Source organism: Vombatus ursinus, unplaced genomic scaffold (assembly GCF_900497805.2).
Source record: "Vombatus ursinus unplaced genomic scaffold, bare-nosed wombat genome assembly UNPS02014801.1, whole genome shotgun sequence".
In the NCBI taxonomy this organism is placed as follows: domain Eukaryota; kingdom Metazoa; phylum Chordata; class Mammalia; order Diprotodontia; family Vombatidae; genus Vombatus; species Vombatus ursinus.
Genome location: NW_020954579.1, coordinates 23,519,228 through 23,542,268, shown reverse-complemented (window position 1 = coordinate 23,542,268; position 23,041 = coordinate 23,519,228). Strand labels below are relative to the sequence as shown.

Below are 23,041 nucleotides of genomic sequence, written 5' to 3'. Positions count from 1 at the left end.
TATAGAAGGGAATAGAATGATATATTACAAAAAGCAAAGAAGCTCAAGATGCAACCTCAAATAACATACCCTGAAAATATGAGTTTATAGAGAAAAAAAATGACCATTTGTTAAAAAACAAGCAGTTGAAGCTTTCTTGTGGGGGAAAAAACTCAAATGTGATCAGATTGTTCAACTTATTATTTAAATATAACTATGAAATAAAATAAATTACCTCCATTTCTAGAAACCATTAAAAGAAAAAAACTGGAAAGTTAAAGACTCCTATGTGTTTTAAAAGAAATTAAAGGGAATATTCAGAGATTTCTTTCTAAAAGTACACAAGTGGATAAAAATAAAAGCAGAGTTTAAAGAAGAAAAAAGGACAGAGGAGCAAGCCGGAAGCACCATGGACTAAACTATCACAAATTATAACCACCACCCCATAGACAAATGAGTGTTTTGGTGGCATTAAATTGCAAAGTGGAAGGGTGCATAAAAAGAGAAAGGCAAGGTAGTGGATAGAGGAGAATGTATGAAGTGTCCTAATCAAGTCCATAGGTAAACAATATAAGGAAAATAACTCAAAAAGTTTCATAGCAAGAATGTGGACTAGAGGAGAGTGGGTGAGGTGAACAAAAGAAAGATTGAAACAAGAAGAAGGAAAAGAAAAGATATCAACTATTTGGGTGCATAAGGTTCCACTGAAGAGCATTTCCATGGAAGCAGAGATATATTCTATAATGGGAGATACAAACCTTATAAGGAGTTTAATCTGCAGGGAGCTGGTACACAGAGAAACCACTTCTGAGAGGACTGTGCATCCAAAAACAATAACCTACCACAGAAGAAGGGAAATCAAAGTTCTAAGGACAATCAGTAATCAGAAGCGGGGGAGAGTATGTACCCAAAGAAGAGATGCATGGTACATGGGAAATAAAGTGAACATGAAGAAAGGATTAGACCACACAATTTGGGACACATGGAAATTTCTTCCATGAGGAAATGCTTCTATCATTATTATCTCCCTGATGAATTGATACTTTAAAAAAAAAAAGTGAAGCACGACAGAAAGAAGCAGTAAGTGGGCAAGATCTATATAAGGTAAACCAGAAGAAATAAAAATAACTTTCAGAACTTAATATGAAGAATTATATACCAATAAAACTGAAAATATAAAACACAGGATTATCTTTAAAAACATAATAAAGAATTCTAAAAGAACACCAAAAAGATATCTTAAATCTGAGAAAAAGAAATGTAACTAGCTAAAAAATTCATATTTCTGATTCATTTATAGAAGAATTTGATTACTGTTTTAAAGAATGATTAATATCAATGCTATTCAAATTATTCTCAAATTCCAAGATCACTAGACTGGACTTCTTTTAAGAGACAAGTATAATTCTAATGTGTAAATCAGAGAAGAAGAGAACTATAGGTGAGTGTCATTACTCAACTCATATTTTTAAATGAAATTATTTTAAATATCACAGCAATTTAACCAGGAAATTATTCATTACGTCTAAGTTGCATTTATACCAGTGGTATACAAGAGTATTTCAACTTTCAACAATAAATGTAATTATTAAAACAAAAAAACCAAACTATTAACTCAATGAACATACAAAAAGCCTTTAGCAATGTACAATATCAACTTTCAAAAAAATCAAAATAGCATAGGTATATTAATATCCTTTTCAATATCATAGAAAGTATCCATCTTTAACCCAAAGTAAGCATCATGTGAATAGATATTTGCCACAAGTTTTGCAAATACATATGGGAGTAAATCAAGGATGCCCATTTACTCAGCCACTATTCTACATAGTTCTAGAAATGCTAGCAATACCAATAAGCCAAGAGAAAGAAATTATGGATGCACAGATAAACAAAGAGCATATAACTTTAACAGATTGCTTATAGCATGGTGGTTTAATTTAAAAATCCTAGAGAATCATGGAAGAAACTAACTAAGGTAATTACTACCTTCAATAAAGTCAGGCTACAAAATAAACTTACAAAACTAGTATCATTTCAATATTCTATATTTTATATATTTCTATATTCTATATAACTACAACATCTAAGTATCAATAGGAGAGAAATCTTATTCAAAATAACTACAAATGCATACAATTTTGAAAGTGAATATGCTAAAATACATTTAATACTGGTATAGATTCAGTTATAAAATGCTCTTTAAAAAATAAATAACTTGAAATTGAATGTGGCAAAATTACAAACAAGCTTGGACTCAGAAGAGATATGCAAAGACATCTCTCCCATTCTTTTGCAGAGGTAGGAAGGACCAGCAGTATGAAATGTTGAATATAATGTCAGAGGTTGTTTTTTTTGGTAATATATTGATTGGCTTTACTTTTTTCCCCTTTTTTAAAATTGTTATAAGAGATGGTTTTCTGGACGGGGAGGCAGAATACAGAGGAGAAATTTAGCTGTTTCAAAATTTGAAGATATCAATAAAAATCGATTTTGTTAAAAACTATGTGTTTCATATTTCAAAAGGAGTCTCTCATTTCTAGTTTACATCTTTTAAAAAAAAATCCATCAAATACCTGCCTTACATATGATTACATCAGATTTGAACCCACACTTCCCATAAGCATTGTACCTTAAGTGATATCCAATCCCCCATTTCCTCTTCAGAAACAACGAAGAGCCTGCACACTTCAACCTCCCATTGGACATAAACACTTTCCGATCTGAGCAAAAAGAAGCAAATGAGATCTAGATTAGGGCTTTTTTCCCTCCGTGAGTTATTCCAGAGGTAATTCACAGGTCCAAAAAAATAATAGTCCCTCTACATTCAACATATTGATTGCAGTTTAAAGTTTTAAATGTAGAGTAGAACCTGGAACCCAGTTAAGGTGAAACATTCTAAACTTGGGCATGTCCTTCTGACTACTTGGAATACTTTTGAGGAAAAAAAATTCAACCTTGCCATGCTCTCTTCTTTGGATACTTGTGAAATATCTTTATTTCTCAACTGAACATGCTTCAGTATTATCTGGATACCTCAATATGATTGCTCTCCAACTTAGGAGGTAGGAATCAAATTTCCTTATTAGTGGGAATGAAATCTCGCTATTAGTAAAAATACTGTGATAAGTGAAAATACATAAACGGATTGGAAGCAAGACTCTCTTCTTCCATTTCACTTTGATTACCAGTACAGACAAAGACTTAGGTAATGCCTGTCATTCTTTGACCTGTCCAATTCCTGATTATAATAGTGAAAGGAAACCAAGACTTGCCAGCAAGGAGATCAGCCTCATCCATGAACTGGGTACTGAACAAGATCACACGGTCTGATTTCCTTTCCTTTAGAAGATTCCATACTTGGTGCCTTGAAAAGGGATCCAGTCCAGCAGTTGGTTCATCCAACAGCAAGACCTGTAAAGGGAGAACACATGTAAAAGAATCTTCATGTAAACACTTAAATTGAGTCTCACACATGTTAAATGCCAATAAACTTTAACACGTGTTAAATGTTAATAGCACTATGTGTAAGACAATGTAGTTTTCATTCCATGTACAAGTTCTTTCAGAAAACAATCTTTAAAATGTATGTTTTTAAGCTTTATATCAGTCCTCAGATATTTATTAGGTTGGGAGGGGGATGGAGAGGAGATGCTGTGAACTTAAAAACCATACAATCAATTTTGCTATTTATTCCCTCTTTGATTATTTCTAATAACAAAAAAATCATGAATTATTACTAATAGTTTCAAGTACATCAGTCTCAGTCATTTGAAAGTCTGGTACCACTTACCTGAGGATCTCCTAAAATGGCGATCCCAAAAGATAGCTTTCTTTTTTGTCCACCACTTAAATTTACTGCAAAGGTATCTTGAATATTTTTCATTTCCAGTTGTGTTAAAATTTGCTGTACCTACCCAAGAGAGGATATTAAATTCAAAAAACCAAAATGCTTTCGGTGAACTACTTTTTATTTACTATTCATTATATATAAAGGAACTTTCCTAGGACTTCCCTTTCTAAATTTTGTACATTTAATGGCTTTTAAATGATAGAACAGAAATAAGTCCAGAATAAGGATTCATCTAGCCAGTTTTCTCATCCTTATCTACCTCTTGCTCCACCTTCTGTGGATGAATTCCTTTTATTTTAGCAAACAGTCTGAGATTTTCTCTTGCAGTAAGAAAGTCAAGTTGAACATTGCATTGTGGACAAACACCAATGATCTTTCTTATTTTTTCCAAGTCAGCCATTTCAGAGAGTTTGTTATTATAGATGGTAGCTGAACCTGAAAACAAAAGTTAAAACAAATTAATATCTAGGTGACAATTACTGGATAAAGTTTAGTCTATTATTATAGATTATAACTGAACCTAAAATCAGAAATTAAAAACAAGTTAATAGCTGGGTGACAATATACTTTGCTTTACTTTTGTTCATACTTTTGTTTACACCATAATCAAGTGAAAATGACATATCAATTTCTAAAACATATTAAGTTATTAAGATTATTTAAATACTAGATTTTTAAAAGATGAGTTATTTTATAAATACTGATAATTACATCATTGACAAAAAAAACAGTATTTAAACAAATGTTAATTTTCACAGAGATACCCACTGACTGAAGATAGCCATCCTCATGGAATTGTTAAATAGCAAACACTTTTTTTTCCAGTTGAAGATTGCATAACTCAATAAAAGTACAGCTTAGAGAAATTTCTAATACATTCTGGCAAGCATCTACTTTGGGAGAATGCTATTTACTGGCTCCTGCATGATGTCTTGATTTATCAGTCAATCTTCGTTTGGGAAATGATTCTCTCACCTTCTGTTGGAACAGACAATCCACTAAGAATGTTTAACAGGGTGGATTTCCCAGCTCCACTGTGACCAAGTACTGCAGTGATCTGGCCTTCATAGATATCCAGTAGTAAACCTGAAATTAAAACAGGAAGAATCTACCTTCTATCTGACATGTTAGAACCAGACACAGAATTCTATGTCTTCCAGGCCACTAGGTATGGCTTGGGCATGAAGACGGCGTGCAGTAGGGGACTGTGGAGGAAAAAAGGAGATAAAGGAATTTGGAACAGGACAAGCTAAACTCACTCTGCATTTCTCTGATGTTCTCCCATTTTTGTTTTGTTTTGCAACAGAACAAAGTTAGAGCTCATCCCAGTTCCTTTGGGCTACTTCTGGGGATACATGTATTCAACATCAGTTCAGGCTTTGGGATAGCATAACAATCCCTTGGCCCCCTGAAGTGCCAGCTATAACAAAAAAGACTGACCACTGAGTCAAGAGCAGCTATTCACTCAGTAGACTTTCACAGGAAAACAACTTCTATTCTTGATATCTTCTTCCTCTCTACTGTATAGAAGGTTTGGAATTCTTAGATTTCCCGTGAGGTGGGGAAGATAGGTCTCTCTTTCCCTGAAAGTTACAGCAACTGCTCAAATATGCCCTTAAGAAAACTAGTTTTGACAAGGCCTGCCTGAACCTTTGACCCACAAATGCCTCATCTATTTTGTTTCTTTTACCTGAACACAAGTGACCAAATAGTCATCCTGAGATGGATGTTTCTAGACTTGGATATATACCTTATGTGTTTGAGAGCTCCTAGGTCCCACAGTCAGAACTGATTGGCAGTTGGGGGAGGTTTTCTACAATTACTTTCTTCTTGGAGGAGAAGATGACCACTGACAAGAGTAAGTATTAAAGCAATGCTCTTGCTTGCCAGAAGATGTAAATTTTAAAGGTATTGCTTGGACAGGGCAGAAATAAGGTGACGATGAAATGGTTGTTTAGCAATTCCTCAAAATGTTTCATGTTTTAATATCTGAGCACTAAACCTAGACACAGGAAGATGTGTTTAAACCTGCATACACTTACTAGCTGTGTGACCCTGGTAAACCACTACACCTCCATCTGCTTCAGTTTCCTTATCATTAAAATGGGGATAATAATAATATCTACCTTCAAGGGTTGTTGTGAGTATATAATGAGATAATATTTGTAAAGGATTTCTGAACTTTAAAGCACTATTTAAATGCTAACTATTATTATCACTACAATAATAGTTTTTAAAATAATGACTCTGTCAATGTATTCTTGGTAGTCTTTTATGTTTTTTAGTATATCTTCTGTGAAGAAGAAATCAATTTATTATTCATTCATTCACTCATGTTTGATTCTTTGTGACCTCATGCACCATAGCATGTCAGGCCCTTCTATCTGTCCAAGTTCATGTTTGTTGTTTCCATGACATTATTTACCCTCTCATCCCTCTGCTGTCTCTTTTTCTTTTTGCCTTCAAACTTTCCCAACATCAAGGTCTTTTCCAATGAGTCCTGTCTTCTCATTATTTAATGAGCCAAAACATTTAAGCTTCAGCTGCCCCATACGTAATCTGCATTGTACATTGAACACTTTCATACTCTTTTTAGTATGCCCTTGACATAAACCAAATATAAGTTTTAATTGATATTCCCAAGGGTTCTGGTGTAAAAGGTATAAATAACTAGAATTTAGGGGTAAAGATGCCAAGACAAAAAAAAAGATCCTGACCCCTGTCTTTAGAGGTCAGACTCCCACAACATTGACCCCAATACCCTCCTGAGCCTGTAGTCAGAGCCATTTAATGACAAGGGAGCCCTAATGCCTTGGTGAGCAATGATATAAATGTATTTGGACAAGATAGACTTGAAAGATCCCAGCATTTTACATTTTACATTTTAAATTTTAAACTTGGGGCAGCTAGGTGGCAGAGTAGATAGAGCACTGACCCTGGAGTCAGGAGGGCCTGAGTTCAAATCCAGCCTCAGACACATGATACTCACTAGCTGTGTGACCCTGGCCAAGTCACTTAACCCCAATTGCTTTCCCCCAAAAAAAGAAAAGAAAAATTTAAACTCATATCATTACCATCGTCATTTCCTTCCTATGCCTCACACCATCCTCTTAATCCGTGTTCAATCAGACATCCTGTTTTTCCAGAACTAAGGCCCAGAAAGCAAGTTGTGCCTCAAGCTTGGCGTAACAACGGTCCTTTGCACTCACCCTCTGGCAAAATCATATAATTATTGTATTGCTTTGACCAGCACCAGTTGTTCCCTGAGCTTGGACAAGCACCTGTTATATCCACGTTCCAGTCATAAAGCCCTGCTATAAATCAAACTGGTCACATCGTCACCGTTAGCCCTCATTGTCAGGGTTACAGATCACTGTGCAACCATTGGTGTAAGTACTGAGATCTCCCTATGCTGCCTCGGGTCTCCCCCACTAGGGACAGGGTCCCAGCACATATGTTCTTGCTTGCAAGCCATTGCCCTCACTTTAAAGTTAAACCTCTGTTTGATTCCTGACTCTGTTGTCTCTAACCTGTGCTGTTCAGCTCTGGCCACCCACAGGTTAGAGGCTGGTTCTGTCGGGTTGACACCACTCTCCCTTGCCCCCACTCCAATTTGCCCTACAGACACAGCTGCCAAACTAATATTCCTAAAACAGAGGCCTGATCACGTCACTCCCCTGCTCAAGAAGCTCATCCCTTACTCTTCGATCCAGTGATACTGACCTCTTAGATGTTCCAAAAACAAGACACTTCATCTCTTGGTTCTAGGCATTCTCTCTAGTCTTTCCTCATACCTGGAATGATCTCCCTCCTCCTTTCCAATTACTGACCTCCTTGGCCTCCTTTGAATCCCAACTAAAATCCCACCTCCTACAGGAAGATTTCCCCAACTCCTCTTAATTCCAGTGCCTTCCCTTGTTACTTATTTTCTATTTATTTCATATCTAGCTTGCTTTGCATATACTGGTCTGCATGTTGTCTTTCCCATTAGATTAAGCTACTTGAAGGCAGGGAATGTCTTTTGCCTCTTTTGTATCCCTAGTGCTTAGCACAGTACCTGGCACACAGTAGGTGTTTAGTAGATGTTTATTGAATTGAATTCTGTGTTGCCTTTAGGATGAAATACAAATTCTTTTGTTTGGAACTTTAAAGTCTTTCACAACTGACCTCCAAACTATCTTTATTATTACTGTCCCTTTCACGTAATACATTTCAGTCACTCACCTACTTTTAATTTCCTACCAGCCACATTCCATCTTCTGCCTCCACGCCTTCCTAAAGCTTTCAGCAAGAATGGGAATGCCCAGCCTCTTCAGCTCTGCTTTTTGGAATCCCTAACTCCCTTCAAGGTTAAGCTAAAACACACATATGGATTTTTCTGTTCCCACCCACCTCCACCAGTTGTTAAGTGACATTCCCTGACATCCAAAAAAATTCCTGCCTCATTATTTTGTGTAGAAGTTCCTTAGGGACAAGAAATATTATTGTTTTTATCTTTGTACCCCTAGCTCAATGTCCTGCACATAGTAGGTGATTCCATTAATGTTTGCTGAATTGAAATGAAAAGGGATTTCACTTTTGCTTTATTCTCATTGGTATATGGTGTAGTAGATACAGCTCTGGACCTGGAATTAGGAAGACCTGAGTTCAAATCCAACCTCAGTCACTTATTAACTGTGTGACCCTGAGCAATTCACTTCATCTCTGCTTGCCTCTATTTTCTCATCTATAAAATGGTTATAATAACAGTGCCTACTTCCCAGTTATTGTGAGAATCAAATGAGATAATACTTATAAAGCACTTAGCATAACGCCTGGCATATATAATGATGTTTATTTTTATGTTATATTTATAAAGCACTCTACAAATGTTAGTTGTTATAATAAAACTACATATCTCATATCTATATTATATATAAATTATATCTCTATTAATAAAATTATATATAATTACATATTGTATATATGTATATATAGTATGTATATTAGCATTTATATAGCACTTTAAGGTTTACAAAGTGCTTTACATATATTACCTCATTTGAACCTCACAACAACCCTAAGAGGTAGATGGTATTATTACCTCCATTTTACAGATAAGAAAACTGAGGAAGGCAGAGGTTAATTATCTAGCCCTTGTTCACCAAGCTAGTAAGTGTCTGAGATAGTATGCATTAATGTTATGCTCTTGACAGAAGATATAAACTCCAAAAGAGTTGTTTAAGCCTTTCTGACTCCAAGACTGGTACTCTATAGACTATACCACCCAGTTGTCAATAAGAAACTAGTGTGTGGCTAAAAGTACTTTACACAAACTATCCCACCATCCAAAAAGAAACAAAAAACAACTGGGTAAAAAGGACAGCTTTAAAGTTAGAGAATAGTTCTATAGGAAACCTAAAAAGGGTTCAGAACTTCATATCCTACTTATGTCACATGTTTCAGAGATGGAAATGTTCTTTTTGTAAACAAGTTGGTTATAATTCATTAAGAAGGTAAATATATCTATATCTATATCTATATATATATATATATATATATAAGTTGGAATGAGGAGTAATGCTTGTGGTGCCTGCATTATTCCTTATGAAGAGAAAAAATTTAAATCTATATAAGCAATCAACTGTTGATATAACATTATATATAATGAAATTTTCCTCTTTACCTTTCAAAGCTTCTACTTTTTCAGGTTTTCCTTTATATTCTTTTCGAATATTTCTGATTCTAAAAGAAAAGTAAATAATGTTTCATGATCACAGAGCATATACTAACCAAAAACTTGAAGTATAAATAATATAATTCAGAGATAATCTAAGAGATAGGCAGACTAAACAAAAGTTGCACTTCCCACATGCGGTATTTTGAGAATTCTGCAGCAAGGTTTCCAAACTCCAAAGTTAGTGCGCTGCCCCCCCAAAAATAGCAAAATATACACATGACACACTTTTGATTTTAATTTGCATTAAAGAATTGGATATTGATGGGATATCCATCAACTGGGGAATGGCTGAACAAGTTGTATATGATTGTGATGGAATACTATTGTGCTATAAGAAATGATGAACAGGATGCTCTCAGAAAAACCTAGGAAGACTTATATGAACTGATGCAGAGTAAAATGGGCAGAACCAGGAGAACATTGTACATATCAATAGGAATATCTACTTCATTCCTCTAACTGTGCTAAATGTCATAAGAGATAGATGAGAGGTGTGAGAAATGGTCCCTGCTCTCAATCAGCTTACAATTATTCACATAAGAGGATACGACAAGATAAAAGTCCATTTTATTATTCCTAAATTCTTATATTCTACTTTGTATAATTTAAATGATAAGTGCACTCATCACTTAGTTGTTCAGAATAATAAGAGATTAATATGGGTTGCAGTAGTCCTGGAGGGCTTTGTAGAACACAGGAGACATAAATTCATCTTTTAAGTATTTGAGAAAGCTTGAGCCCTAGGAAATGTGAGCCTCTTTGCCCACTTCCATCTATTTTTCCTTTATCCTTTCCCTCTGGTCTGCTTTTCACATTTTCTTAATCATTCTCCACACATTAAGTTATTGTTACTGTTGTTTTAACAGCCCAATATGGTTTTATTGTTGTCTTCATATACACAGAGATTTTTTTTTTGTCCATCCTCAGTGTAAAGCACAGAATATTCAACCTCTCACTTCTGAGGATATAGAATGGAAGAGACAGTCGAAATAAAGAAGCAAAGAAACCACTAAACACTGATTGGCCCCTGGGGATCTTACCTCTCAAGAAACCTTCAGCTAGAGATAAGAAGGAGGGATGAGTTGGGAGGTAGAGGGCACAGAAGATGTAAGGTATAAAAACATCTTAGCCTTCTAGGTCCTGTGTCCAAAGGAACCCCATTATTTCAAAATGAGTCTCAGGGAAGAGATAACCCCAAATTCCCCTCTATTCCCAGGAATCATATAATAGATAAATATTGGGAGAAAACTGACAGTGTAAAAGAACATGTCCAGGTTCTTAGCCTCTGAAACACTCATTTGGTCCTCAAAAAACTGAAAAAAGAAAAAACTTGTCTCAATTTGAGAAGACCGTATTGTCAGCATCATCCAATCCCTTAATGGGGCACTGATCAGAAGGATCCCATACCTCTTATGCCACAGAAGATCAAAGGAGTGCCCTGTCTTCCCCAGGTTCAGTTTTATAATTTGAAGAAAAGGAGTAATAGCCACTTTAGAAGAATTTCGTATTAGAGTTGCCCAAAAGCACTTTAAAAAGACAACACTACCAAATGAGATATTTCATTTCCTTAAAGCTGTATGTTAAAAGAAAAAAAAGAAAAAAAGAAGAAGAAGAAGGGAAGAGAAAAGTGAAAAAAAGTTAGTTTAGGAAAAAGAAATAGGAGGCAGAGTAAGAAACAAGAGAGAGTAGAAGAAAAGAAGAACCAAGGTAAAAGGCAGAAGTTGAATAGAAAGAAAATGTATTATAATCATGGTCAATGTAAAATTGTGCTTAGAACTGTTACACAGATAAAATAAATTTAAATGTTAAAATACATACATTTTAGAGAAATTTTCTTTTGAAATAGGGGTGGGAAAGCACCAAGTATGCTTTCAGGAGACCAGTTCAGAAGAAAGATATAGCATGGATACTTCAAAATTTCATTTAAAGCTGGCTGTAGTGTACTGGTTAGCTTATTAGCCTGTGGTGTTAATTTGTATGCTTGAAAAAAAATATTTACCTGATGGCTTCTTTTCCATGGAATTCTGGTGATATTGGTTCAAAAGAGTCAGAGTAATGCTCAGGGTTGATTTCATTCTCCAGAACCTCATGAACAGCCTTCCATTTTTGGAACCAAAATGAAGACTTAAGGAAAAACAAAGGAGATTGCCGCTGTCCATATTCATCTAATAGGGACAGAATTAAATATCGGATGTGTCAAATCACAATAATAAAAGCAGCCTCTACTAAAGTAGCATATATTGATCTCTCACATCTCATAACATATAACTTTTTATTTTAATATTCCTTTTGATCCCATATATTTCTTTAGGGTAATTGGTGTAAATGGGGAAGATAGGTGGTATAGTGGATGGAAGTCTCGGCCTGGAGTCAGGAGGACCTGAGTTCAAATCTGATTTCAGACACTTACTAGCTGTGTGACCCTGGGCAAGTCACTTAACCCTTTTTTCTTCCATTTCCTCATCTGTAAAATGAGCTGGAAAAGGAAATGGCAAATCACTCCAGTATCTTTGCCAAGAAAATCTCAAATGGGGTCACGAACAGTCAGACACAACTGAAACAACTGAACAGTCCCTTGACTTTCTCTCTAGGACCACTTAAGTAATAATAATACATATGTATTCTTCCTGGAAATTCTACTCCTCCTCCATCTGTAGCCATCACTTAGGCTGTAAGAATTCACTCTTCAGTCTTTGGTTTCCACCTGAAATAAGAGTGGGAGTGAGGGGAGAGGGCAGGAAGAAAAACAAAACATGTCTGGGAACTCTCCTCTTGGGCTATATGGACTTAGGTTAGTACATGCAGCTCCCATGTGATTCTGCCTTAAGCCATTCATTAATCATGGTGGTAGTGTTGAAGATGGGATAAGGCCTCTTCCCTGGATCTCCTGTACTCTCTTAGAAAAAGAAGTGGAAGGAAAAAGCAACTTAAGAGTCCTTGGTGAATAGTAATTGATTAAGCCAAAGTAAAAGGGTGCCAGGCAGTCCTAGTCCCAGAGACTAATCAGGAGTTATCTTTTGTCTTCTTAACAAAGTGTCAGGGGCACATCCCATCCATGCCCTGAATGGGGAGATGTCAATCAAATGTCCCAAACAAAGGTTCAGTGCCCTGTAAGCTGATTAAACATCAAAGAAATTTCCTTGATTAACCTACTATACTTCAATGGATCATTAGCCTCAGTGATATGCTCATTCTTTCCACTGATTGGAGGCAGTAACTACTGCACCTTCTCATCCTTTAAGATTCTTGCCCTCAGATACCCCACAGAGGGTCTTCCCAATTTGATGGAGGCTGACAAAATGATGTGCCCTCAATGGAAACAGACTTTTGGAGGAGAAGTGAACATAGCATGGAAGACAAAGAGCTCCATTTTGGACAAGATGAGTTTGTGCTGCTATGGAACATCCAAGTGTAACTAGTCAGTAGGCATTTGGTGATATAAAGACTAGCATTCAGGAAACATCCTGTGAAGTCGATATTATTATCATGCCCATTTTTTTATCAGAGTCCATGAGGCTCTGAGAGGTTAAGTGACTGGGCCAGAGTGACACAATAAATAAATGTTTGGGGAAGAATTCAAAGTCAGGTCCAGTGACAACAGGTTCAGAACTCTATCAACTACACCATAAAGAGAAAGAAGATAGAAAGAGAAGAGAAGAAAGATCAGGATAAAGCTTTGGAGGGCACTCATCTGCTTAGGGAGCAGAGGGTGCTTGATGCCCTGCTAAGCAAAGGAGACAGAGAAGTAAGGATAGGGATTGCTTTAAGGAAATTGCAGTTATTTCAATGGTTCCCAAACTTCTCCCTGAAACAATGGCCTACATTTTAAATACTAATATTTTACAGATATTTTTATATGATTGTGAGTCATGAAACATTCCAAAGATTGAAACTGAGTATCACCTAAAGGGCAGTAGAAAGGTACATAGTGAGTGTGAGCTGTCTGCAATACATTAAAAACAAGGAATTAGGAAGAACTGTCATTAAAGGTTGTCATCAAATATATGTACAAACAAATAAGAAAGTAAGTTTGTCACATGGGAAGAATGAGGGACAGCTGATGGACAACTTTTTTGGTATGATCACAATATCAAGATAAAGTAATGCAACCTCCTAGCACTTGGGGTGTATGCCCAGCAGCAGACTTATGGGAGGAATGGACATGAGCCACATTGGATAGTCTAGCATGGAGGGGTTGCAATCTACACCACTGCTGGGAATACCACATCAATGAAGGTGCAGATCCATTTGGGACTTGGGATTATAAGTAAACTCAATTGTACCCTCTCTGCAGCATAGTCATCTACTTATTATTGCCTAATTGCAGGGAATATTAAAATAATGATGGCTTTTTCAAATCTTCTCAAGCCTTTTTCACTACTTTTTGCCTCCTCCCTCTCAAGGAAAGATCTTCCCTCCCTCCTACTCTATTGAGAAAATAGACACCATCTATGTTAGTTTCCTATTCTCCCCTATTCTGTATTTCAAAACTCCTTGACACACACTGCCATTCATTGCTCCTTCATACAAGCCTCTGACAAAGTTGTGGTTCTTCCTGCCAAGGTCAACCCTCCTTGATCTCATCCCTCGCTAAGTCCAAGAGTTTGCTGGAAGATATTAATGTAAGACACAAGCTGTCCATCAGTTATTCCTCACCCTCATCATGAAATCAGTCCATCTTGGTTTTTGTTCATACAACTAACATCTTTTACTCTACCTCTCCTCTGTAATTGCCTCACAGCCTATTTATACCCACTGTAAACCTCTTTCTTGCCCTCTAAATTATTTCAGTCATTTTTCAGTTATGTCCGCTCTTCATGACTACTTGTGGGTTATGGCAAAGATACTGGATTTGCCATTTTCTTCTCCAGCTCATTTTACAAATGAGGAACTAAGGCAAACAGGGTTAAGTGACTTGCCCATCACATAGCCAACAAGTTTCTGAAGCTGGATTTGAACTCAGAAATATGAGTCTTCCTGACTTTAGGCCTGCTACTCGATCCACTGTGCCACCTAGATGACTACATGTTGCTCATTTTTTCATTCTTCAGAGACTATAGCACTCCATGACTTTCAGCCATATAAACACTGAGCCATCAAGGGATACAGTGGATAGAGTGCTAGTCCTGGAGTTAGGAAGATCTGAGTTCAAATCTGGCCTTAGACACTTTACTAGCTAGGTGAACCTTGGCAAGTTATTTAATCTCTGTTTGCCTCAGTTTCCTCATATGTAAAATGATAATAATAATAATAATAGCATCTGCCTCCTAGGATTGCTGTATCAAATGAGATAATTAAAAAGAAATAATTATAATTATAATTATTATTTACATTATTTACTTATTTTATCACATTGCATTAATATATTATATTTATTTATACATCATTTGTATCACTATTATAGTATAGTAATTATTATTATTATCAAATGAGATAATAATTATAAAAAATAATTATAGCACAGTAAATGTTAGCTATTATTATTTATTATCATTGTTAATTTTACAACACCGTCAGTAGAATACTGGAGTTAAAAAGACAGGCCTTTGTTTCAAGGAGATGTTTGGTATAATTAAAAGAATTTAGAGGCAGCTAGTTGGTGCAGTGGATAAAGCATCAGCCCTGGAGTCAGGAGGACCTGAGTTTAAATCTGGCCTCAGACACATAATACTTTCTAGCTGTGTGACTTGGTGCAAATCACTTAACCCCAATTGCCTCAAAAAACCAAACAAACAAGAATTTAGCAATTTCCTCAAGGTGATCCACCCTGCTCTAAATTGAGAAATCATTCTATCTATGATAATAACATCCCGTTGCAGTGGAAAATACTTCTTAATATGTGGAAACATCAAATTTTCAGAAAACACTTTGAAAGAAAGTGAAGTTTTGAAATTAATCTAAATTGAATTGTAACCACATTCATACTTACTAGGCAAGATTTTGTCAAAATACAACGTCAATGCCAAATAGAAAAGAATATCAAAAAGCAATATGGAAAATATTGCTAGGATTAGATATGAGTCTCCTGAAGGATCAGGAAAGGTAAAACCTCTTAAGTCATAATCCAGGAGGATAATCTGAAAACAAAACAAACAAAAAATTAAAAGAGAAAAACAGAATCAAAGTTGTCAGTAACAGGAATTATAGTTTGATTTTACAATCAACTTCATTAATCAGTTAAAATGAACTTTTCATTGTTAGCAATCCTAATCACAGAGCAAGTCAGTGTTCCAAAAAAAGTAAATGACATAGGGGAAAATAAAAACTCCTGAAAATATTTAACTGATAGTCCACTGCTGGCTTTTCCAATGATTATGCAAATGTCAGAATCATCAATCTTGTGCATTTATCAGGTTTGATTTTTGACTATGCAATTGGGTTTTAATTTAAAACATCACATTAGTGTAGCTTATTTTCCATCACTCTGCAGTACTCACAAATTCCTTGGGGCAACATGGGGTATCATAAATAAGTGTACTTCAATTATGGTTTTAGCCCCAACTCCACTGTGTAACTGGGGACCCCTATGTCAGTGGGTATCTAAACTTTTTTCTTCACACGTTCCATTCGCAAAAAGAAAAGTTTTGAATGTGCACACCCAATATTTATATGTTTCATTTTTTAATAAATCATATATATACATACTATTGAACTATAAATACACATTTTAAAACTTACACACAAAATAGATATTTTGAAATGATTGGATAACAGTGAAAGAATATTTGATCCCAAAGTCAATTTCATTGAGTGTAGAGGAGACATGATCAAACAAGCTTTAGGAAAATCACTTTAGCAGTTCTATGGAGAGTGGTTTAAAGTAGAGACAGACTTGAAGCAGATATACACCAATTGGGAAGCTATTCTAATAATCCAGGTTGCAGGTGAAGAGATTCTGAACTAGGATGGTGTCTATGTGAGTGGAGAGAAGAGGTTGGACTCAGGAAACATTGTGCAGGTAAAAACATTAAGATTTAGTAACTGAATGCATATGTGGTCAAAAATAACACCAAGGTTGTGGTGGTAACACCAAAGTAGTTTGAGTAACTAGAAAGACTTCAACAGTAAAATGGAAGTTTGGGAAATAGGCATGTTGGAAGTAGGGATAAAGAGAAGATATGAAATTTCTGAGAAACAGATTACAATCTATATATGCCTGCTCATCTTGACTCACTCTGACCTATTCAAAATACAAAAAGAGAGGAGGCAGATCTCTTATTCTCTGGGCATTGCCCCCAAATCCCAAAGCCCATCCTCTGAGGTGTGCCTGCCACAGCTGGGAAGTGATTTCAGGAAGGGTGTAATTTTCCCTAAAGTACTCAGGCAGTTCCTGCGGGTAGCAGTTAATTTAGGCTATAACTGTCCTAAAGGGGCCAATACTAGACCCAGAAGAAAGGGGGCAGAGAGGAAAGAGCTTACAAACTGACTGGGAGAGCCATGGGAATTGAGGGTAGGGGTTAAAAAAGCATATAACTGGAAGAAATAATCATTAGATTACTACCCAAATGATTGTACTCCCAGTCTCCTCATTTCTGGGAAAAATTTGGAAAGGAAGCTTCCCTTTATCCAGAGTCCCACCTGGGAACTGGGGGAAACAGTATATCACCTTAACAGCTCTGCTCCTCACTCCCTCACAGTTTTATCAATAGCCTACTTGTCTAGTTAATTCTATGGTCTGGTCCTGGTGACTTCCATAATTAGGGATCCCTTACTTTGTCTGTCTTCATTGTGACAGCCCCTCACAAATGACATAGCATCATCCCTTAGGAATTCAAAATATAGCCACGCTTTCTAAGACCTCCCAGGAGGGTTATGGTAAAGGGATCATAGAGACCTAAGTAAGCTAGGAAATGTGTGTTGGGCATACATTTCTAAATGTTCTCAGGTTTCTACATCCTTTGCTTTTGGAGAGACTCGCACATAGACTTTTCATGGACTTAATTTTTGTCGGGTTTTTTTTTTTTTAAATAAGGAGAAGCTTGCAACCAGACTCCTGTGTTTTTCCTACCATGTGGCAAAGAGCAGGACAGGGGTGCATTATCCCAGGGATTGCAAGCAGGGGAAAGCAAAGCAGGAACGGAAATGAGATCACTTTGTGAGGCTATTCATGGACTTGCTATAAACTGAAGGAAGCAGAGGAATAGAGGATCTGAGGACATAGAGGGGTTCAACATCTGGAGCAGATGCACTGCACCAGGCAGAGCAAACTGAGAGCTACCTGGGGGCACCACAATGAGAACTAGCAGAGTTCCAGGCCAGAGTTTCTTTCTTACCCTGTTGCCTCAGAACCCTGCTGAGTAAACTCCTGCTGGGTTTTCACCTCTTTTTTTTTTTAAACCTTCTCACCATCCATTTCCTTTCCAATCTCCTCAGACCAGCTGAGTGTGGAGGGGAGAAAAAAAAATTAACCAAACCACACAACATTGCCTCCTGCTATTGAAGCTTGTCTATTCTGTGTGCTTGAATTTCTTTTGATACCCAATTGTGTGTTAAAAAAAAAATCACATAGCCATCGACAGAAAACTGTCAAATCCTATGACTAAGGAAGGCAGATATGGGACTTCAAGGTGTTAGGAAGAGATTTACTTTTTTTTTCTTTTATTTTCGTGTGTGTGTGTGTGTGTGTGTGTGTGTGTGTGTGTGTGTATGTATGTGTGTGTTATTTGAGGGGTATGTTATAAACCAAACCAACAGACTTAAATTTAACCTAGCGCCAAATTAGTCCTTCACTGGCCAAATGAGTGAAAGTGGTAAGGATGGCACTGGGGGTGGGGGTTGATGAAAGTAGGCCACCCACAGGGATCTGGGGCACCTGGTGGCCAAACAACATATCACATCTCTCTCACCTGGTTAAATATTTACAGATAAGTGATAACTTAGCTGTCTAGACTAGCCAAGCAAACAAGACAGAGATGGTTGTATTTATTACTAAGAGTATCTTTTGGCCCTGCATTAGCACTTCTCATCTAACTATGAGGCAACTAGGTGGCCCAGTGTATTGGAGTCAAGAAAACCAGTTCAACTTCGACCCTAAGCAAGTCATTTCACCTCTGTCTGCCTCAGTTGCTTCTGCTATAAAATGGTGATGATAATGGCATTCACCTCCCAAAATTGTTGGGAGGGTAAAAAAATTTGTAAAACACTTAGCACAGTAAGCTTGCCCATAGCAGGTGCTTAATAAAAGCTTATTCCTTCCTTTTCAACTCTCTTCTTAAAGAAGCCTTGGCCCCCTGCCATCAGGTTGGATATTTAGGATATATATGGGAAACAGAGTTCCTGATAGGAATAGCTATGATCATTGCACAGTACACAAAGAGGCATAGGTTGCCTCTACAAAGGCCTTGTTCTGTTACACCCTCCCCCCAAAAAAACATTTGTATCAAGTATGCACATACAAGGCACACGGTAAACCAGTGTTCTTTAAGAACCAGTGGTTCTCAAAGGGTGTCCAGTGTACACAAGGGTGCTATGAGTTTTGCTAAGTATGCCATAACATTTTGGATATTATATTATCTCAGATAAAAGGAAAGGTTTAAATAATTTTGCTTAATATAAATTTTATTTAGTCAGAATGTAAAGTATGGCAAATATAATATTACACACACACACACACACACACACAACCTTGCCTATTATGCATATCCAGTGACCTCAAAACATCAGACCTTGAACTCCTTAAGAACTCAACAAAAATTACTTCTTACATTAAAGAGAAACTGAACATGTGCAAGTCTCTTGGCTCTCCCTTAATGTTGCCAATTTAACTGTTCCACATGCCTCGATTTCTACAGCAAAGAATACTATGCCACAAGCAAATAGTCCGAGAGCTACTGGTATAGATCATAGTTAAGTCCTGCTTAGTGTGAATAATGAACCATCTAAGTGGTCTCTTTATTTCAGCAAAGTCAGAATAGCATTGACTGGAAAAATGTTAATGGTTAGAAGGCTAAGCATGGAAATTGTCAAGAATCACAACCTTTGGCATGAAGGTGTCTCATAGCTCAGATTAGACTTACCCGCACCATTCCAGCACTAAAGGCGAAGGGGCTTAGGAGACATAAAATCCATTCCAAAGAGGGAGGAAGTTGCTTGTACAATGTAGCAAATCCCAAACATCCCCAAAACACAGTAAGGAGGAAGGCAATCAGTCCAGTTAGCAGAGGTTTCTTTATCAATACACATAGAAGAAAAGCAAAAGCTATCTGAAAGAGAATAATCTTATTTGGCAATTTGGTCTTTGGATAGCAATGGAGTGATACAATGTAATGATCTTTGTATTAAAAAATTAACATGTAGTCCCTGTCCCCAGGCCCATTGGTATGGGACTCTCTCTTTATTGGTGGAGATGAATGCCTTGCCCTGAGTCAGGAGCCAGAAAGGGTTGACAAGAAAGCTCTAATTCTTGGGCAGCTCCCCTTGAGACTCTTCAAGTTTCAAGTCAAGTTGCTTCAGGTGCTTCTGGTTCCCTGCTTTGAGAGAGGAGATGACATGGAAGAGGGCAACCTCATTTCAAGTTGCTGATGAAAAAGACATCTCTGGGAAGAGGAGCAAGCAGTCTCCATCATGTCCCTATATTCAGTTTGCTACTCTAAAGACTTTGGGGTGTTTCCCCCTGGGTGAGATCCAGGATCCTCTCTCTGGGTTAAGCAGAGTTATCTTGCTCCCAGTGGAAGAGCTCCTTCATTCTGTATTGACTGGTGTATATTCTTCTACGTAAACCTCTGATTCCTGTTTTGCTATAATTTGGATACATGTATTTCTTTACGATTCATTATGTGTGTTCATTGTGGAGCTAGTATTTTGTGGCAAAGAGGTCAAACCTCGGATACAAAACTTGTAGTCTTCCTTTGCCCGACAATGACAAAGCAATCAGAGGTTAGAAGGAACCTGATCATATCCCCTAGAGTAGTAATATTTAAGGTAGCAGAAAATATAATCCTAGCCGAGTACCCCCATTCTTTGAGAACAGAGCTGTGGCCTCTGACCCCAAATTCCTACTTCCCTTTCCTGGCAAGAATTAAAGTCTCTGTTGGAGAAAAGGTTAGAGATATGTATTCTGCCTCTCTTTGAGCCACACACCACACTGCCACGGATAGGCAGTTTGGCCTACACTTTGGCCCTCTCTCTACATACGACAGCCTCCCTCTGTTGCTACAAACATGTATTCAGTTCTTATAACTACAGAGTCTTTCTCACTTGAAGTATTTCTGGCTCTGAATCCAGTTCTCTATCCACTGAGCAACAGTTTAGCGAGTCCTTTTATTCAGAAATGGTAATCAATTTTTAACCACAAGTATAATACATGTCATTATTAGAATTACAATGTGGAAAAAAGTCAACATGTTTTTGTTTTTTTAAAGCCAGCCTAAGATAATGGAATACATTGCTGCAAAGTCCCAGGTACTCTGTCTAAAATAATTTTCCATTGTCATACTTCGCCAATTGGACTATGTAACTTTTTGGTTACTATACTTTTAAAAGAATGTGGAAAAAAACTAATGGACAGAGAATTGAAGCAGCTCATATCTGAAGTCGATGATAACAATCGTAAGTAGAAAAAAAAGGGAGATTCCATTAACAACCTTTATTGATGTTATTATTCACTCAAATAGTTGACTCTGAAGTAGGGAAAGTAACATGTAGTTCAGCAACTTACCGCAGACAAACCATATAGAAGAAAAAGGGTGAATAACACAAAGTAGCCAGTCATGATGACAAGATGACTAGATGTCACAAGTGCCAGAAATGTGGCCATAATAAAGATGTAGCCAGCATACAGCAAACCCCAGGAAAGCCTAAGGCAAAGATATTGCATTACTCCAAAATTCCACATTGCCAGTGAAACAGAATCATACATCTTCATCACAGTTCCCTTTTTTCTATCAAATAACTATCTATTCTCAAGGACAGATAAATAATTTTTCTCTTGAAAACTGCCAGAAAAAGACTCCACAATTTCTCTTAGTAGCAGAAACCTTTTTTCTTATGGCTAGCATGAATTTCTACCCTTTTGACTTAAGCCTGTTTTGTTAATTCCTCTGTGGATATGGACAGACATCTCCTCTCTTCTTGTGAAAACTGTTTATATGCTGTTCATATGAGACAATGAAAGAATCATGAACTTTCTCTTTTCAAGACAACCACCAATCCAAATTTTTCTACCCTATACTAAAAGGTCCTATTTTCCATTCTTTCATATTTTTTTAATTTAACTTTTTTTTATTTTGCTTTTCATAGACTCATCTTAAACCAGATGATCTTAAACCTGGAAAGAAGTATAAGATCATCAATTTAGAGCAGGAAAAGACATTAGAGATCATCTAATCCAGCAGTTCACAACTTGGATTGTTAATCTAAAAACTATTTAGATAACTGCATTTCAACATTTATGGTTTCTTTCATAAGACTACATTTTAACTACCTGTTTAAAAAAAAATTAGTCTGAGAAATGGTCCATAGGATTTGCCAGATTGCCAAAGGGGTCTGTGACTGAAAAAAGATTAAAAAACTCTGACCTAATCCCCTCATTTTATACTTGTTGAAAATTAATTTCTAGAAGAACATAACTGACTCCATTTTGTTCTGTGCTCACCATTTTGCTGTATATAACCCCATATAAACTGCAAAACCCAACATGGTAGCTTGTGCCCTTCGGGGCATATTTTCTTCCCATATTTGTACAAAAAGACTTAACTGATAAAGGTAGAGGATTCCAGGGTCCTGAGAACATCCTCCTTCCTTGTCTAGCCTGACACTCAGTTTTCTTAGATTTAGTGTAACTAGCTACCCTAAGAAGATAACTCCCATAGCAAATGATAGAAGTTGCCTTTTAACAAGTATACTGTGTTTCTTTGTATGGCCACCTGCATTTTAGTGAATAGCAGTCTTTCTTTGTTTTATATAATGTATAGATATTTCTTGTTAAATTGGGGATGACACATTTCTCATCAACTGCCAGTGGGACGTCCCGCATTTTAAGTATAATAAAACCTGTTTCTGATTTGTTAAAGCTAGTCAAATTGATAAGGAAATTCATGTGACACAGTCAAGAAATCTGAGCTCCAGAGAGGTGAAGGAACCTAACTGAGGTTACATAGCAGTAGGAACTTTTTTCTTGTAGTTAAACAAAATCCCAAGTAACTGGCAGGCTTGGGATGCAAACCTGGATCCTTTGAGTTATTTTGACTCTAAATCTAACTCTCTTTTCACTATACCCAGATCTTCCAGTAGTTTCCCTGTATCCTTACAAAAATGTCTCAAAATGGTCCATACTACATCTGGCAGAGTATGAGAACAGAAGCACATTTTAGACAGATTATCTTAGGTCCTTGAAGCATCAATGAATGTCATTGTATCATGATGGCTTTTTTTCACAATGCCACTCCACTAGCAACTCATTTTCAGTTTATAGTAAAAATTGGTCACTACTTCTGAACACTTGCTTATGTATACGAGAGGATCTGAGAAACAGTGTTCCTTAATGGATAGAA

At 36.7% G+C, this 23,041-nt stretch overlaps 1 protein-coding gene across 1 annotated transcript in view; it reads right to left on the bottom strand.

The window, feature by feature from the left end:
* Positions 1-23,041, bottom strand: part of LOC114051036 (ATP-binding cassette sub-family A member 10-like) — a gene marked incomplete at its 5' end in the record, with an annotated part of 106,515 nt that overhangs the window by 63,724 nt on the left and 19,750 nt on the right. Inside the window, 10 exons of the mRNA XM_027873157.1 lie at positions 2,612-2,702; positions 3,255-3,393; positions 3,773-3,892; positions 4,092-4,267; positions 4,808-4,918; positions 9,498-9,556; positions 11,551-11,716; positions 15,481-15,628; positions 19,568-19,753; positions 21,208-21,346. Coding sequence (XP_027728958.1) covers positions 2,612-2,702; positions 3,255-3,393; positions 3,773-3,892; positions 4,092-4,267; positions 4,808-4,918; positions 9,498-9,556; positions 11,551-11,716; positions 15,481-15,628; positions 19,568-19,753; positions 21,208-21,346 — 1,335 coding nt within the window. The remainder of the gene's footprint in view (positions 1-2,611; positions 2,703-3,254; positions 3,394-3,772; positions 3,893-4,091; positions 4,268-4,807; positions 4,919-9,497; positions 9,557-11,550; positions 11,717-15,480; positions 15,629-19,567; positions 19,754-21,207; positions 21,347-23,041) is intronic.